The sequence below is a fragment of the Talpa occidentalis genome, unplaced genomic scaffold (genome assembly GCF_014898055.3).
Source record: "Talpa occidentalis isolate TD23 unplaced genomic scaffold, MPIMG_talOcc4v2.1 talOcc4.13, whole genome shotgun sequence".
In the NCBI taxonomy this organism is placed as follows: domain Eukaryota; kingdom Metazoa; phylum Chordata; class Mammalia; order Eulipotyphla; family Talpidae; genus Talpa; species Talpa occidentalis.
In genome coordinates this window covers 9,686,022-9,704,011 of record NW_023601322.1, presented here as the reverse complement: position 1 = coordinate 9,704,011, position 17,990 = coordinate 9,686,022, and the positions used below count along the sequence as shown (strand labels likewise).

Here is a 17,990-nt window from a genome sequence, read left to right as displayed (position 1 = left end):
GGGCCACCAGAAGCCACGAAGAGTCCAACCCCGTAAACAGGCTTGGAGGTGCTCATCACCGTGCATCCTATGGCGTCTCAGAGGAGCCACTTGAAAGTCACCTCCACTAGAAACCCTTGACTCGGGAGATCCTTGTCACTTTATTACCCAAGTCTATTAAGATTCTTAGTCATTGGTGATGAAATTCCAGCCAATATTTTTCTCTTTGTGGGTTGGGAGAAAAAATAACCAACACGTGAGTCTATTGTGAAATCGTTTTATGAATTTTAATCATAGCAAATGTGTTTTAACAGTAGTCATAAAATCAACATTACCACATATACAAAGGACAAGACACCAGTTTGGCATACAAAAATACCATATATTAAAATTGGGTTCATTGGAAAAACTCAGGACTTGCTAAGACACCATCTACAACATAGAGAGCAAGCAAGAATGCTTTTAAGACATTCAGATTTATAAACAGCAGCTTGATATCCCCCTTACAAAGTCAATATTTGGCAACATTTGGACAATATTTTCAACACAGCCCAGCAGCTCATTTATCTGTAGGGCTATTTAGCCCTTTAAAAGAAAAGCTCCTAAAATAAATAACCCACATAATTGTAAATGAAACATGTCAAGGACTTGAGCTAACAGCCTCTGAGCAGCATTAACCTAGCCATTTGACTGAAGTATTAGTTATCAAGAGGGCGAGGGACCCCACCCATAGTGCTGTCAGAATGGCAGGAACCCTGTGAGCAGTTGTGTGGCTGTCTGTGATCACCCCAACTGAAACCTGATTCCCACCTGCAACTACCAAGGGAGGCAACCAGGATCATTGGTGGAATAAAAAATATATCAATAACAGCAATCAGGGCAGAAACCAAAATATCCTGGAACAAGCCATCCCAACAAGTCAAGCACAGGCATGGAATTTGCAGTTAAGAGGATGCTAAATATGTAGTGACTCAGTAACCAGTCCCAGAGCAGGCTCTGAAATTGTGTGCAGTGTGCTCACAAGCGAAAGGGGCCTCCTCACACTCCTCACCAGCTGAGCACACTCTTTATGTCTTCAAGGCAAACGTCCTGGATGGCATTTGGTGGGCCACCCTGGAATGACACGTTGTGCTTGGCAGACCTAGTCCTAGTTGTCCTGTTTCCTTCTTCTGGGGTTTCTGCCATGACTGACCTGCAACTCCCACACATTGCATCTTGGAGCTATAAGCTCATCGCTGACTCTTCCCCTTTAAGCAAGTATTTTCTTATGCTCTGGACACATCTGCTTGGCTGCTGCTACAGAACCAAGGCCATGTCTCAACCCCTCCCACAGAGGGACAAACCCAGTGGGTTGTCTCTCAGACAGGAAATCTGACCAGTTTTCTGAGACAGGGCAATGCAGATGCTGCTCTGTTCTCCCACAATTTCAATAGGGGTGACACATGTCAACTTGTCCCCCTTCAAGGGGCATTTGCCTCACCTATTTCCTTTGTAACAGCCCCTGCATCTTTACCACCATTATATCCAACTATTTCTGGATTCTCAAAAAGCAAATGTCAAATTAAAAATGGAACACTCCTTTGGAAAACTCTTGTTAGAATAACCTCATGACTCACACCTCAGGGAAGCCACAGAGACTTTCACATGAGTTACTAACACTCTATCTCATGGGGATGATTGTAGAGTGGTGTTCTAGAACAGGGGCAACTATAGGGAACATCCAAGAAAAAGAAAGATTCCTGCTTTTGCAGACTTCAAGAGATTCCCTCAGTCATCTGCCCCAAATGTCACTGATTGTCCCTAAAAAGATCATAATATGAGTAGTATCAAAAACCTTAGACTAGAATAATAAAGTCCAGCTAACAAGATGTGTGTTTTCAAGCACCACTACATTGAAAGTGATATATAGTGGGTTACCCCAGGCAGTGAATCCTGAAAAAAAAAAAAAAAAATCATTGGCTGACTGTGCAAGGAAACTTGTGCAAAAAGTTGGAGTCATACTGCAAGAGTTCAGGAATACTAATGCTCTCCCACTTGAGCAGGAAAAAAAAAAAGCCATTTGGAAGATAGAAATGCCCCACCTGCTTATGTTCCTCAAAGATCAATAGCTTTTCAGTAAAAATGTCTACAGTAGAACCCACTCACTCTTCATATATTTGAAGTTTAGTTATATACACTCCCAAGGGTGGTTAGACTGACATAATGTATGAAACCTGAAATTCATGTCTAAATTCAACAGCATATAATCCACCAATTGGAAAACAAGACTGACATCTTTTAACTCCAACTACAGCTTAAGCATGTTGTGTGTCAACATATGTATCTATCTGGACTCTAGATACATAAGACTACAGCTGGGGACTCAGCTGTGTCCAGAAAAATCAATGGCTTGAATTTCCACTGATTTTGGAAAATCATTTCATGTTTGACAATATTCAGTATCCATCGCTTTTGTAACAGACTACTACTTTCAAGACAGTGATCGAGTTATCCTGACAATCTAATTCTTTTTTGTTGTTTTTTGGGGTAAGGATTACCTTGTGGTTGAGGTTTTACTGAGAATGATGGATATGGTGAGGATTGGGGCTTCATCCAGGTCAAGGAAGACAAGACAACTGACTGATGACACCCGGGGGAAACAAAATCCTCACTGGCTGGCAGCATCATTGTTTGAAGGGAAAACAGAAATTCAAACCTTTTGTATTTCACTCTATTCTTCGAACCTCTAACTTCCTCTTAAGCCTAAAGATTAACTATTGTTTTGGCAAAAAAATTACCCAATTATTCAAGGCAAGCTAAAAAGAACAGTCATGCCTATAAATGAGTTCTGGGGCGGGGGGGGGGTGTGTGTGTGTGTGTGTGTGTGTGTGTGTGTGGAAATCAACCCAATTCTGTTGGAAGCAAATGTACTTGATTTACATTTGGAGACAATGAAAAGCGAACTGAGAAATTCTGACCCAGTATGGTTTTGAAGTAAAGAAGTGGGATTCTTCAAATCAAAACCTAGATAGAAATAAATACTGTACTGTCGGTTAAGAGTCTGACCTTTCTGTGAAAATTTTTCTCAAACCCAATTTTCTGCTTCCCTTTACTCACTTAAAAAGCAATTTTAGTAACTTAAATAACCTCCATGCTTTTAAACTCCATGGGCAATCCTTTTAAATATTATTTTAAAAAAGTGCCTTTTTATATGAGGCTTCAAATCTTTAATTCTTTGTGTGATAAATAAAATTAAAAAAAAAAGCAAAGCAAGATTAAAACAAGCCAAATCTCACTCTACATACCTATGTTTTAGTCTGGCATCTGAAAAATGACCCCGACATATGCCCACACCGAATACAATGATAAGCTGGCTGACTTCAAGGGCAAATAAAAACACTCTCTGCGGTACACTGCAAAACATGCTTGCCCTTGTTTTTCACACCTTACTAATGCAGCAACATTTGAGTAAGATGTTAGAAGTGAAGAGGGATTTCATTAGGCTTTTTGTTTTCTGTAACATTTACTTTTTTGGCCACAAGACCCTAAACACAATTTCACAGTACAGGTCATGCATAGCTTGCAAGTCAAACGTTTTACAGCTACTGTCTAACTATTATTTTTGGACAATATATTCACATGCAGCTAATGATCCAGAAAAGGGGCTTCATAAAGCACTCTTTAAGCTTCACTGATCATTTCTTGGCCCAAAGTCTAAGTAATAACCCCAAAGGGCAATCAATGAATTTTTATTGTCATACTTGAGATCATATACTTTTTTAAGGCCAGAAAGGAATATTTTTTAGCCAACTGCATGCTACTAAACCACAAACTGTCTTTGAGCCTTATTCTGTTGACACTTTAATGCTAGATCCCATTGCACAACCATCCAGAACTGTGCTGTCCAATATGTAGCCACTAGGGATGTGAGTGACTAAATTTAAATAACTGAAAATTAAATAAAATACAAAACCCAGTTCCATCAGTCAATGTGGCTAGTGGCTTCTATTGGACAGCATAGGTTCTAAAACATTTTCATCATCACTGAAAGTTCTACCAAACAGCACCAACCTAGAAGATCTCAAGGCTACACCAGCATAGGATTTAACCTGCAAGGGACCTACTTTTAAATTATGTGCAAGATTAAATTTAATTATATTCTTAAAGAAAATAACAATAGTTTTCTTATAATAAAGTATGACTGGAATAAGAAGCCAATTTGCCTTTTCAACAGAACCTATGCCCCAGATTATTGTACAAAAATTTTCCAAAGACAATACTTTTTGATAGCATACTTGGCTCTATATTAAGCATTCTCTCACTCATGTCAAGATCATTAACAAAAATGAAGATTCATGCTTCTTATAGTTTATTATTTACACAACACTCACTGTCCTTTACACATAAGGGGAGGAAGAGGAACAAGGCTTTTGCAATCTCAAAAATTCAAATCACATGGTTTCCTTTCAATGTTCATTCTCTTCCTTAAATCAACCCTCCTTTCATTTCCCATAGAGGTAGATGCTAACTACAATGAACATATAAATCTGTAACAAACAAAACTTAAAACGAGAGTTGAATAAGTAAAGGATACTCATCCCCCCTGAAAAAGACCAGTAGAGAGGTCCAAGCACAAAGTTCTCATCTTCCTTAAGCTGCAGAATGACAAGCAGCCGCGTACCTCTGCAGGTCTCAGGAGCTTGATCTACAAAACAAAGCCACTAGAGGTTGCTTTCAGCTTTAACTTTCTGACATGATTTTTTTCAATGATGTGCAACTGTGCATTCTGGTCATTTGTGTCACTGGACTTGCTGAGTTGTTAGTGTCATGGGGTAAAAGCCAGAAGAGGCCAGAGCAGTAAGATGCCAAGTAACATTAAAACATCATTAAATCTATAAAAACTCTATCTAGCTGAGCCATCACATACACACACACACATATGTACAATGTCCATCCTAACAAGCAGCTGCACAAATACTGCAGGCAGAATCCATTTACTGTTTCTTAGGTCAGTAAAATGCACACAAAAATTCTGATTTTGGTTGTTATCACCTTAAGTTGTAAAATCGAGACTATTTTCATTAATTTTGCACTGCTTAGTTGCAGCTCTAGCATGGGATTATTTTTAAGTAAAAGATATGTGGACATTTTTACTCTATAGCTTTGCACTAAGAAACACAGGTGCTGTATCTTCACACGTTAGTGTCTATGTATACCTACTTAACACGTAGAGTTCTATCACATACTATACTACAGGGCCAGTCATTTCATACTGTACATAAATGTATGTTGATATCATTTACAAAATTAATTTGACTATGGCATGGCTTAAAATGACAAGAGTTAAGTCCATTAGAAATGTGGCATTAAGAATTTTGTTTTGTTTTGTTTTTTCCCCAAGGGGAACAGAAATTAGGTTGAACATGCATTATGGCAGCCTGGGAGAATTTGAGAAATTGATGTTAACCCAACAGTATATTATGTTCCGTAATAGAGGATAGTATTCAGCTAATATGATACCTAAATTATTAATACCAAATAAACCCCTGATTATTTGTTGTTTAATGCCCAATAGCTTATGCAATAAAATGACATTTTAACCTAATTTCTAGTTTAAGCTTTCAAATGCATTTCCTAAAGGACTTATGACAAATTTGAAAGATTTGATAACCCAAGTCCATGTTTCTATATAGAATTCTCATGCCAATGAACAGTGCTAGCTTTGGTTCCTATTCATTATATTGTTTGCTGTTTTATCTCACCTTAATTCCATCACTGTAATGTGTATATTTTGTGCTGCTCAAAGGGAACAGTCACCATTAAGTAAATTAAATTGTCTCGGTCTTACAAGGCTATTTCTAGCCTTGATTTTTTGGAACTAGTCCCTGTTTATCTTTCCCACCTAGATTTTCATAGATTCAGTAGAACATCAACAGATAATATCAATGAATGGAGTCCTTGCTTGCTTCATGAATTCCATAAAAGAAATCAGAACTATAAAGCTCAGTTATTTCTGAAGCATACACACCCAGGCATGGGAATGTGTCATTTAATACTAGCAGGTCTTTCTTCCCAACTATTGTTATTGACCACCCCATATTTAAGGGTATTTTAACTTTATGATGAACTTTTCAAATGGAATGAGTTGTTGATTTATTTGCCACTTTTCTCAATAAAAATATATATTAAAATCCAAGAGATTTGCTCATCTACACCAACAAGAGAAAACTGGAATTCTTAATGGTTCAACTCTCATGAAACATCTCTCAGAACACAATCATGGCGGTCTATTAAAAATGGCCGTCTGGATTTGTCATCCGTTAACAACACTCACGGTTGTTACAATACCTCTCCCACCAATCTGGGAGAGAAGCTAGAATCTTCTGTTGCTCTCCATTTATGCCTTACAGGATACAGGACTTGAATACACAGAAAAGGAGCAAGTGTTAGGAGCGATGAGTTTGTGACCCCTCACGAGCTGGGTCCTACTGCCCACGAGGAGTCCCCCATTTTAGAACCTTGATTCATTCCTGTCCACAAAGTCTTACCCCCAGGAATCTTCTGAAAAGATTCGAAACCTGAGGTGAATCGAAGTGTACACACACACATACATACACACAAATACACAATATTTACATTTAAAATTCTTATTTTGTGAGATGGCTTGAGAAAAATTGGCATATAGGTTTCCTGCGGGATTAGGTATTTCCCATTATTACTCAGTTTATTGCTCCCCTGTTGAGCTTTCAGTTTAATAAACACGTAGTGAGCTCTAATTACAAGGGAAGAAAAATGAAGGTACATGACAAAACAACACGTCGGAAACACTTGTTCAAATATTTTTCTTCAAAAAATGACTGTCCGTTTAACTTATTTTAATTTGGTGCCATTCAAAAGGTATAAAAAGCCTTAGCAACTAAATGAAGACGGGGTTTCATTGTAAAAAGGAAAGCCACCGGCACGGCATGTCTTTGCTGAATTTGTACATGGATTCTCAGGTTTAATTCTACTTGTATACATAGCATCTTTTTTTTTAATCTACCACATTGAGAGATCACATTGTATGTACTTGCACAGTTTAACATCTAAGTAGAATATGTCTATCTCATAACGTGACTTTGAAAAATCATAAATTACAGTCCATTTAATAAATGATTATGAGGATGCATGCAATCATCTTCGAAGCCGTTGCCATCAACACTCAGAGTGATCTGCCTGGTGTCGTGTTGAGACTTTCCATTCTGCCCTCCGTGTCTGTCTTCAGGTTAATCAAGTGACAGCCCAGAGGCAGTGCCTGGCACCAAATGATCTCTCTCCCCCCCCACCCCCATTTCTCACTGTGATCCCATCACCAACACCTGCTCAACCCCTAGTTGGTACCCACAAGAGACTTCCCTGCAGTGCCTTCAGCCACAGGATATCACAGTGAAGCGCTTAGAAATGCAGGACATGTTGTGCAGCACGATGCCCAGAAGGAAGACCAGGACACAGGCCACCAGGATCACAGTGCACACCCCGGACCAGGTGGAGCTTTTCACCACGCCCCGCCTGTCTGGCTCCTCCTCTGCCACCTCTGGGGGAGCCCCACCTTGCAGAGGCTGCTGTTCGGCGGGAATGGTCACCACGGTGACAGACTTCTGCTGGCTCCCAGGCAGCAGGCGGCAACCCATGTCTCCAGGCAGCAGCGCTCGTTCCTTGGAGATGGGCAGGGGCAGCATGTAGCACCCATTGCTGGGAAGTTTGATGAAGACGGGGGTGTGTTCGGAGGCGTGAGGGATGGCGATGACAGACAGGACCTCGGGGTCATCGGGGAGCTGCGACACGGAGAAGCCTGGGGGCAGCTTGGTGATGCCCCGGCACCAGGGGCACCGCACATCCTTCTGGCTCGTCCTCATCTGCTGCAGGCACACCGAGCAGCAGGTGTGTTTGCAATCCAGCAACTTGGGCCTTCGCCGCGGGCTGTAATAATTGAAACAGATCTGACATTCCAGCAAAGAATCTTGGGAGAGGGTCTCCATCCTGGACCAAGAGTTGAAATGCCAAGGCCACCGGGGAGGAGCTTGTTCTCAGGAGCCCTGCTTCCAGGCCTTCCTTCTTTCCAAAGCCTTGAGGTTGTCAGGGGCTCACAGGCATCTAGCAATCAGTTTCTGAAGGAGACAAAAAAATGCCAAGTTAGTTATTTCAAATAAGCTGAGAAGTTAGCATGTCTGATGAATCTGTACCACCGCTCAAGTGTCTTAACAAAAGCATAAAAATGTCCCACCCACGAGACAACAGGATTCCCATAATGTCCGGAAGGAAGGTGAGTTCTCTGAGAATTGCCATGGTGAATACTCCTTTTGGGGTACATAACAGCCCCAAATTTCACAGAGAGGGAGCCTGCTAGTCCTGTTTGTATATTTCAGTGATTGGGGGATAATTCTTCTAAAATATACTGGAAGGGCCTCCCTGGTGGCGCAGTGGTTGAGCGCTGGGTTGCGAAGCTGCCCATAGCCTCTGCAGCGCCGGTTCGATCCCCGGCTGCTCCCCGGCCGCTCCCTGGCCACCGGAGGAGGGTCCCGCATGGCGCGCAGACCTTTCCTGCCACCCGCTGCTCCCCTCAGCAGTGTACTTCGGTCCTTCTGCCTGCTCTGCTCCCTGCTCTGGCTCTGGTGAATTCTCTCACCCTCCCGCGCTTCTGACTGTACCCAGTGCTTGCATAAATGAATGAATGAATGAATCTTAAAAATATATATATATTAAAAAAAAACAAAAAAAACCCAAAAATATACCACATAATCCAACATGAGGTTAAGAGAACAGCTGCCACTATCTCTGCCAAGGGCCAGGACCAAACCCCGCCCCATGCCCAATAGTTGTCTCACCGTGTACAGATCTCTTCCAAGTATCTCTACTTGTCTCTCCTCTATATGTCTCCTTCAAATCTCCTTCCCCTTCTGTGTTCCTCCCTCCCTTTATATAGCCACCTGCTCCTTTCCAGCTGACCCCAATCAGGAAATCCAGTTCATCCCTTGCTGGGATTTGTGGCCTAAGACAACTATATGTAAGTGAGGGTAGGGAAAATGGTGCCTGTTCAATGCCCCTCCCCTTTTCATGGAGAATCATCTGTAACAGTATGAACCTATTCCCCTAAATCATATAGTGCTGTAAACTAGTCACCTCAAAAAATAAAATTATATAAAAATAAATACACATGAGAAATTCTGCTTCCATTAAGTTTGCAGCGTTTCTAAAAGTAAGCTTTTCAGAACTTCTGACTTCCTTTCCGTGACTCAACTGACCCTCCTGTAAATATTAATTGTCAGGCAACTTTACAAATCTAAGTACTTCATGTAACTACCTTCCTCATTTTATATGGGCTTATTCATTTTATGGGTTCACTGTTCTCTTGTTGGTAATAAAAACGAAGCACCAAACAAGCACACTGAGGCATCTTTTATCTTTTCCACCAAATCATTTGAATAAAGATAATTCTGGTCAATTGGTTTTAAAAGACAAAAACAAATCAAAAAACCCCAAACAGCAATAATTAAAACAACCACCAGCAGCAGTGAACCTTCAGGACTTAGGGCTCACAAAGGCACACAGGATGAGGAACTTCCTTACAGCTGGTTCTTTCATTTCATTGCTATTAGGTTTGCACCAAGTAACAAGAATACAAGCAAGTATTAGCTCACTCATCACAATCAAGTATTATGCAGTGAAAGATGGTCAGAGACAACTGGCAGGCATCTTTCACCATACAGATGTTAAGACTGTCAGACTGCTGGTATCAGCGGCCAGCAGAATGACTTAGATCAACTTAAATTGGGGTTTGAGGACGCTCCTAGGGCTCTACCTGTGTTTCAATACAAGCTGCCCAACTCTGCTCCTTAGAAAAAACATCTAAGGGCCTCCCCGGTGGCGCAGTGGTTGAGCGCTGGGTTGCGAAGCTGCCCGCCCCTGCAGTGCCGGTTCGATCCCCGGCTGCTTCCCAGCCACCGGAGGAGGGTCCCGCATGGCGCGCAGACCTCTCCTGCCGCCCGCTGCTCCCCTCAGCAGTGTCCTTCGGTCCTTCTGCCTGTTCTGCTCCCCGCTCTGGCTCTGATGAATTCTCTCACCCTCCCGCGCTTCTGACTGTACCCAGTGCTTGTATAAACAAAACAAACAAACAAACAAATAAAGAAAACATGCCTCTATAAAAAAAAAAAAAAAAAAAAAAAAAGAAAAAACATCTAAATTATTTGTCTTTGGATGGAGCACCAAGAGACTCTTAAAAGAACCTTCAGTCACCACTGTGGAAATAATTGCCAGTCCTAGAACCCCCACCTAAATTATTAAGTGTAGAATACAGTAATGTAGCACTCAGAAAGATGAGCTTCAGAAAGTGCATATCATAATCAACTACTCAGCTATTCACTAATTCAAAAAAATAATATTGAATAGCTGAAATTTACAGAACTTAAATGAACTTGTCAAAAATAAAAGATAAATATGTGAGGTGATGGAGGTTTTTAACGACTAGATAGGGGCGTGCCGGGGGGGAGGGGGTCCTTTCATGATATATAACATATCAAATCACAGTAATGTATACCCTAACTTATAATTTTATAAAGTCCATTATACTTCATTAAAGCAGAATTTTTTTTTAAAATAAATCTGTTGAATATCTACCATGAATAAAGCACAATGCTAACTACAGTGGGATATAAAGATGAATCAGACCCAACTTAACCATCTTCAGCAATTTAAAAACAGGTCAATTGAAGGAACAAATGAATACACTTTTTCTTTCATTTGTTTATTCAAAGTCTCCTCCCTTGTAACCAAGACCTTGTCACTGCCCATAAGAAACTCCTAGAGGTACTTAAACACATTTCAATATAAATACAAAGTACTTGCCATCCAGGAGCAGCAGGAAACAGGCAGCTCAGTGAAAAATCTGGATTATGAAGAGGATTTAGACTTGTAAAATCAGAGGGCAGGTTACTTTCAGGTCAAGAAATCATCACAAGCAGAGAGGAAAGCAGGCGAGCAATTACATACTCTAGTTGTGATGCTGGCCTGGGGATTTTTTTCTAATATGAGAGTCTTAGAGATGCTTCTCTTCAGAGTTTTAGGCTCTCTGCTCTTAATGCTTGGGTGTTTGAGACAGATACCTTTTAAAGAAACAAAATTCTCACAGAACCTGCACGCAGGCCAGGATGAGAAGGTTCCAGAGGGAGCAGAGAGATGGCCACATCCAGGAGGGGTCACAGACCACATGCTACAGCCTGTGGGCCACAGCAAGGATGACACAGAAGCAAGTCACTGCTTGGTGCCTGCTTCCTCATGGGCCCAGAATGGATGATGGCAGCGACAGAGTTGCGGCTGAAGATGGAGCAAGCTCAAAAGTCCATGTATCTCCAGGTAGTGAAGGGCTAGGAGGACACTAGTACTGCCTTTCTCCTTTGTCCCAAACACATATCAAGTGCCCTGTGTGACCTGCTCAGAGGCACTTCCTGAACAACCATTGTCCAAGAACCACCACTTTGAAAAGCACAAGCAAGTGTTCTCCTTGGCACCAGCCCCAGACCTGACATACCACCATCCTTCAACAAAACCAACATACAATTTTATTAATTTATGTTTCAAGTAATGCTCACTTAATTGGTGTTGAGCTCCCTTAAAATTAGATTATACTTATTCGATTTCCAGTTCTATCCAGGCAAATTCCAGGCCTTAATAAGCACAGGCACAAAAGCAGAATAGGAAACAGTTCCTATTTGCTGTGCTCAGTCACTCAGCCATTTGACAGCAGCCCCTCCAATTTATACACTGATTTGTTCTATCTTAAGCCAGCCTGCATTCCAGTTTATTTTCTGGAGCATAATTAGTAATGATGATGATTAGTTAGGTAAAGAGAAGAAAATTTATGAGGCTATGGACCAAAGTTAATGATGAATCATTCTTTCTCCCTTTCATCATAAACTTGAAAGATGTGAATCTATGCTAGAAAAAAAGGAATGGAGACAAGATCCAGGCAAGCAAGGAAAGAAACGCAGGGATCCTGTTTCAGTGCAATACACACAAGCACACAGTAGTCTCTTGGAAGCTGTGTGTGGTGTCACTTTCCTCATAGACAACACAGGATGGGATGCTCAAACAAAACACTCATTAAATTTAGAAGGAAAGGACCTCCCTGGTGGCACAAGGAGTTAAGTCTCGGCACTAGGAAGCTATCTGCATCATGAGTTCGATCCCCTGCCAGAAAGCTGACCCACTTGGTGCAGACCTCTCCTGTCTGACCCACTGCTCCCCTCAGCAGTGTATTTCAGTCAATCTGCCTGCTCTGCTCCCCACTCTGTCTCTGGTGAATCCTCTCACCCCCCTGCACCTCTGACCTCTACCCTAGTTGTTGTATGCATAACTAATATCTTAAAAAAATTTTTTTTTTTTAATTTAGAAGGAAAGAGGATGTTGGTAGAATGCTAAGAAACAATATACTGAAAAATATTGTTGCAGAAACAAATTCTAGCCTTTTACCCAGGCAAGGGAAGAACAAGCGGTATTTCAGGAATGGTGAGGTCAGGAGAAGCTTTATTACTCATTCATGAGGTCTCAGACCTGGGCAGTCCCGTAAGGTCTGAGCACCTGTCTAGAAACAAAGGGTTTCTTTTATACACAACTGCCTTACATTGATAACATTGGTTAGCAAGCACAGCTATTTGCTGTAAAACTCCTAGACAAAGGGGGAAAGATGGACATTTGGGGATGTCCTTTGAGAGATAAATCAGCTTGGCCAGCTGTCCGACCTTGTTAAAATGTAACCTTGTTTAGATAAGCTTAAACTTAGATGGAAAGCTCTCTAAGGAAAGGTTTATCAAGCAAGCAAACTTGTTATTTACAATTGCACTGGATTATTTACTGCACCAAGCCTAAGGCCCTTTAGCAGGAAAGATTTGCTTAGCAGTTCCTTTTCAATATGGATCCATTTTTTAAATGTCACTACAATTTTTTTGTGAAAGAACCTACAGTAAAGATCAAAGAGAAAAACAGACCACAAAAAGGGAAACAGGGAGATTAGGGGAGAGCATTGTCAGAAATAATTATGACTTTATGATAGGACTTATTTCCAAATGTGTCTTCATAAAATGGTCCTTAAAGCGGTAAAAATGATCAAATTGTACAATATACAGATAAAAGGCCTTGAATAATCATTGAACTCCATATTAATGCATACCCTGGTTTTAAAATACTCAAAATAATGGACTGGGATTTGTATATACGGAAGAGGAGGGATTTGGGAGAAAATGTCAAAAACCAAAGGGATACATGTGTTACTACAGTTGTTTGGGAGTACTGGATATTTACATCAATATAGTTTTATGAAATAAAATTTCTTCTGTTTTGAAAACTACAGTTTTAAGAACTTTTGTAAAAGTTGTGGGTGTGATAATGCACTGCTGTGAATTTGGTGAGTGAATAGCAAAGATCGCCAACATTATAATCCCAGTTGCTTCTAGACGTCCAAGCATATGAGGATTAAAAAGCTAACAAAATAAATAATACTGATTAGGTGCAAGAGATCATAAGTGTTAGAGAGGATGTGGAGAGAAGGGAATTCCTATACACCGTTGGTAGGAGTGTGAATTGGTATAGCCATTGTTGAAAGCAGTGTGAAGATTCCTCAAAAAAACTAAAAACAGAAATTCTATATGATCCAGTTATCACACTTCTGGGTATTTACCAAGAAATCTGAAAAACATTAATTCAGAAAGATGTACACACCGTGTTTACTAGAGCATTATTTGTAAGATCCAAGAAATGGAATCCACCTAAGTCCCCACTGACTGATGAATGAAGAACATGTAGTTACACACACAGTGGAATACTATGCAGCTATCAAAAAAGATGAAAAAGATGAAATTCAGTCATTTGTAACAACGTGGATTGAACTAGGTTACTATCCCTAGTGAGGTAAGTCAGACTGAGGAAGACAAATCTGTGGTTTTACTCACATGCAGTGTATAGAGAAACCAAACAGGTGAGTAAATTGGGACAAAGTGGGGCCTCCCTGGTGGCACAGGTGGTTGAGCACAACGCTGGAAGCTGTCAGCAGCCTTGTTATAGGACAGGGAGAGGGTCAGCCCAAACCCCGCAAACCTGCCTATTCTAAATGGGTTCTGCCATCCGCCGCATCAACACAAAACATATAAGACTTTAATGGGAAGGAACTTTAATAAAACTAGGAAACAATACAGGTAAGGCAAAGAGTCTATACAGGTAAGGCAAAGAGTCTAGTTTCTAAATGAAGCACCCAAAGTTACCCGTCCCCTCGTGGGTAAAAGTCCATCCAAATGGGATTGGCCCAGAACAAGGCCCCAAGGCCTGCCACAAGTCTAAAGCATCTTCCAGTGGGGACCCACAGAAAAGGGTCACAAACAACCAAACAAGCCCGGAAGGAAAAGAGCAAAATCAACATCAAGATAAAAGCTGCCATGGTCACCTCCCCACGGGTCTCACCCACATCTGTGTCACCCAGTCCACGACCAAAAGACAAGCGCAGTTTCTTCACGTGTCTCTAGGCTCCATGCGCCTCCTCCAGGTCTCCTGGCTCCATCCTGCTTCCTTCCTCAGTCTCTTCTGCAGCTTCTTCTCTCCCTGCTCAGCTCCACCCTCCCTTGGGTGGGGCAAGGAACCTCCCCCTTTCCTGGGGACCACCCTGTTACAGCCTCTGCAGCACAGGTTCGATCCTGGCCGGCTGGGGAGATACCCACATGGCAAGCAGACCTCTCCTGTCTCACCCATTGCTTCCCTCAGCAGGGTACTTCAGTCAGTCTGCCTGTTCTGCTCCCAGCTCTATCTCTGGTGAATCCTCTCACCCTTCCACAAATCAACCTGTACCCCGGTTCTTGTATACATAAAAAATAAAAAATCTTTAAAAAAAAAAATGGGACAAAGTGGTCAACAACATGGGGAAGGAAAGAACTGGACTTTGAGTAATAAACTCAATGTATCAATGTTGACTTTCAATGATAAACACCTGAAATTTACGTTATTTCAGTTTTTGAAAAGGACAAAAAAGAAATGACAGTTTAAAATGAAATGAGAATAATAAAAAGAAACTCAGATAGCTTTACTCTTGAAACTCCTCATACATTCTGGTTTAGATTTGAGGCGGTGGCATTAATGGCGACCCCTCCCCTCACCAGTGTGGAGTGAACTGATATTGATTATATCTGGCTGACCTTGAATTGTTCCAGTTCATGGTCTATGAGGACCTTTAAGTTTAATGGTTGCATTGAGAAAAATCTCAAAGTCAGAGATTGAATTAGACTCTATACTGCTCTCCTTAGTCTATTGAAATAACATATTTACTCAGTTCTTCAAGAAAATATAAATATTTGAAGTGGGATTAGACAAAACAATTACAATCACATTTAATTTGGCATTTCAGTTGGCAAAACCACTTGGTCATATTGGAACTTAACAAGTACTCCAATTAGTGGCAGGAATGGAAAATGGCCCAAAGTTGACAAATAGCACTGACCCTTGGTCCTCCAGCAGCCGAGGGCAATCCTTTCAGGACACAATCACCTAACAGTCCAGTGGAGTAGCTAAGGTCTTTGTTTTAATAACAAAGGCAGCTTTCCAGGACTCTGACACATTTCAGATGAGAATTCCATTGGCCCACGCTCTAATGTTTGTGCCTTTCTTTCCTCTGTGCAGCCTAGTTTGTTGTATTTGATGATGCCAAGAGTCAGGGAAGTGAGAGCTATCCCTTAAAAGTCTTGGATGCCCAAGGTGGATGGGGCAGGGGTGGTGACAGAGCTGGAGGCAGATTGGCCCCGAAGCTAGAGGTAGGCAGGTAGGACAGGAGCTTCTGTGGTGTTAGAAACAGGCCCAAAATGAAGACTTTCAAGTTCAGTGCACACTTACTGTAGGGTAAAGAAAATGTCAGGCTTTTCTGCCCTCCCGCCATCAGGATAGATGATGGATCCTTGAGGTCCTGAATGCATGCCTGATGGCGGGCACCTGGAGTAGGGTGTGGGCATAGGTAGATGGGATTCACCTGGGCTGAGACTGTGTTTTTTAAGGGCAGCGTCATGGGGATGGCAGTAGAAGCCGAAAGAGAAGCCAAGAAGCCGAGAGAGAAACAGAGAAGGCCGGAGAGCCCAGATAGAGTGAAGACTTGCCTCCCAGCCCCCCAGCACCCCTGCCTGCCGTATGCCTGGTGAACCCCAATAAAAGACCTGCAAAAAGCCATTGAGGACTCTGCCTCCTCCTTTACCCAATCTGCTGGATCCTAGAAAACCTGCACTGTGGTCCATTCCTGCCCTTACACTTACCTAACCTGTTGCAGTTTCAACCTTTTCCAAAAGTGTAATCCTAGACCAGTTAACCTGGAGTTTCCTTACTAGCCTGGTGAGGTCATCTGCATAATAAGAATCCCCTGACTGCTCCTAATGGAAGGATGCTTTACCTGAAATACTCTATTCTTTTGCTAAAATCCTTGCTCACCACTTGTCATCTATTAAATACCCTCCCATTTTGTATTTAAAAGGGACACTGCCCCATTCATAAGCCCTTTCATAAAGCCAATTAGGTCTACAATTTTGTAAATTTTGTTTTTAAACAATGGCTAAACAGGAAGAAAGCAGCACATCAGACAGATGCCAAGGTCAGCCAAAGTCAGCCCTGGATTTTGCAACACAACCAAAGGACTGGCCAGTGTAGGTGCTGTCTCTGTGCAAGGAACCAAGCAACTGAAACCAAGCCCTGGTTGCCAGAAACGTACTTTACACAGGAGCATTTTGTCATGTAAGTCAAGTTAGGAGAAAGATGAGTAGATGTGAGCCATTCACAGTTTGGTGATACATTTTTAAAACCAAAGTATATTGGAATCAAGACATTTTTAGGAATTAAAGTCAAATTTAAGTAGTTATGTGTGATGCTAACCACTGATTTTTGTTGGTCTGTTTTAATATCTCAGACATTTGTTGCTACTAAGACTCAGAGATATTTTAGCTCTCATCCTGCCCCTAAGTAAACCTAAGTGGATGGTTTACCCTAAGTAAACCTAAGTGGATGGTTTACCTGTGCAAATCACCTCTCCAAGAGCCACTTTCCTCACCTGCAAGCAAACTAGACTAATGATCCCTTCAAGTGCCTTCTAGAAAAAGGATTCTACAACCTTACACTCTCTGAGCTTTCAGCAGCCTCCGCCCTGCCAGGCTATTTGTTCTATGCTTATTATACCTGACAGGTAATTTATAAGCATGATCTGTTAATGATCTCACACAATGCACATTCGCGTGAGATAGTAGGCATCCAAACTAAATGAGGCCATTTACATAGAAATTTCTTTATGCTTTTGGTTAAATGAATGAGTCTAACTAGTCACAACAGCTCAACAGTGACATCCACAACTGCGATCTTTAGCAGCAACCAAGAGTAACTATTTTATGTTTCATCAATAGAAATAAACTTTGTTTCTCAGATTAAATAAGATATCCCCTGGGCCTCCCCGGTGGCGCAGCGGTAGAGCGCTGGGTTGCGAAGCTGCCCGCGGCCTCTGTGGTGCCGGTTCAATCCCCGGCTGCTCCCCGGCCACCGGAGGAGGGTCCCGCATGGCGCGCAGACCTCTCCTGCCGCCCGCTGCTCCCCTCAGCAGTGTACTTCGGTCCTTCTGCCTGCTCTGCTCCCCGCTCTGGCTCTCGTGAATTCTCTCACCCTCCCGCGCTTCTGACCGTACCCAGTGCATGTATAAACAAAACAAACAAGCAAACAAATAAATAAAGAAAAACATGCCTCTATTAAAAAAAAAAAATCTAAAATAAATAAATAAATAAATAAATAAATAAATAAGATATCCCTATGACTCCAACTTGCTACCAGCTGAAGGTCCCTTGAAAAGGAAACTGCACAGCTAATCCTACTCACGCAGCGGCCTGGTTAATGCCGCCATTGACAACATACTGCTCCCTCCGTTTGCTCTGATCACCCAGTGATGCAAAGAAAAAGTTGTGGATGGCTACAAAAGCAGGAAAGAGACAAAGGTCTGTCAGGGG

The 17,990-nt window shown here is 41.7% G+C and overlaps 1 protein-coding gene across 2 annotated transcripts in view; it reads right to left on the bottom strand.

The window, feature by feature from the left end:
• Positions 1-240: 240 nt before the first annotated feature.
• Positions 241-17,990, bottom strand: part of RNF152 (ring finger protein 152) — a 78,986-nt gene continuing 61,236 nt past the window's right edge. For both annotated transcript variants that reach the window (XM_054694003.1, XM_037508449.2), the window contains exon 3: positions 241-8,105. In XM_054694003.1, coding sequence (XP_054549978.1) covers positions 7,365-7,976 — 612 coding nt within the window. In that variant the 5' untranslated portion in view covers positions 7,977-8,105 and the 3' untranslated portion in view covers positions 241-7,364. The remainder of the gene's footprint in view (positions 8,106-17,990) is intronic.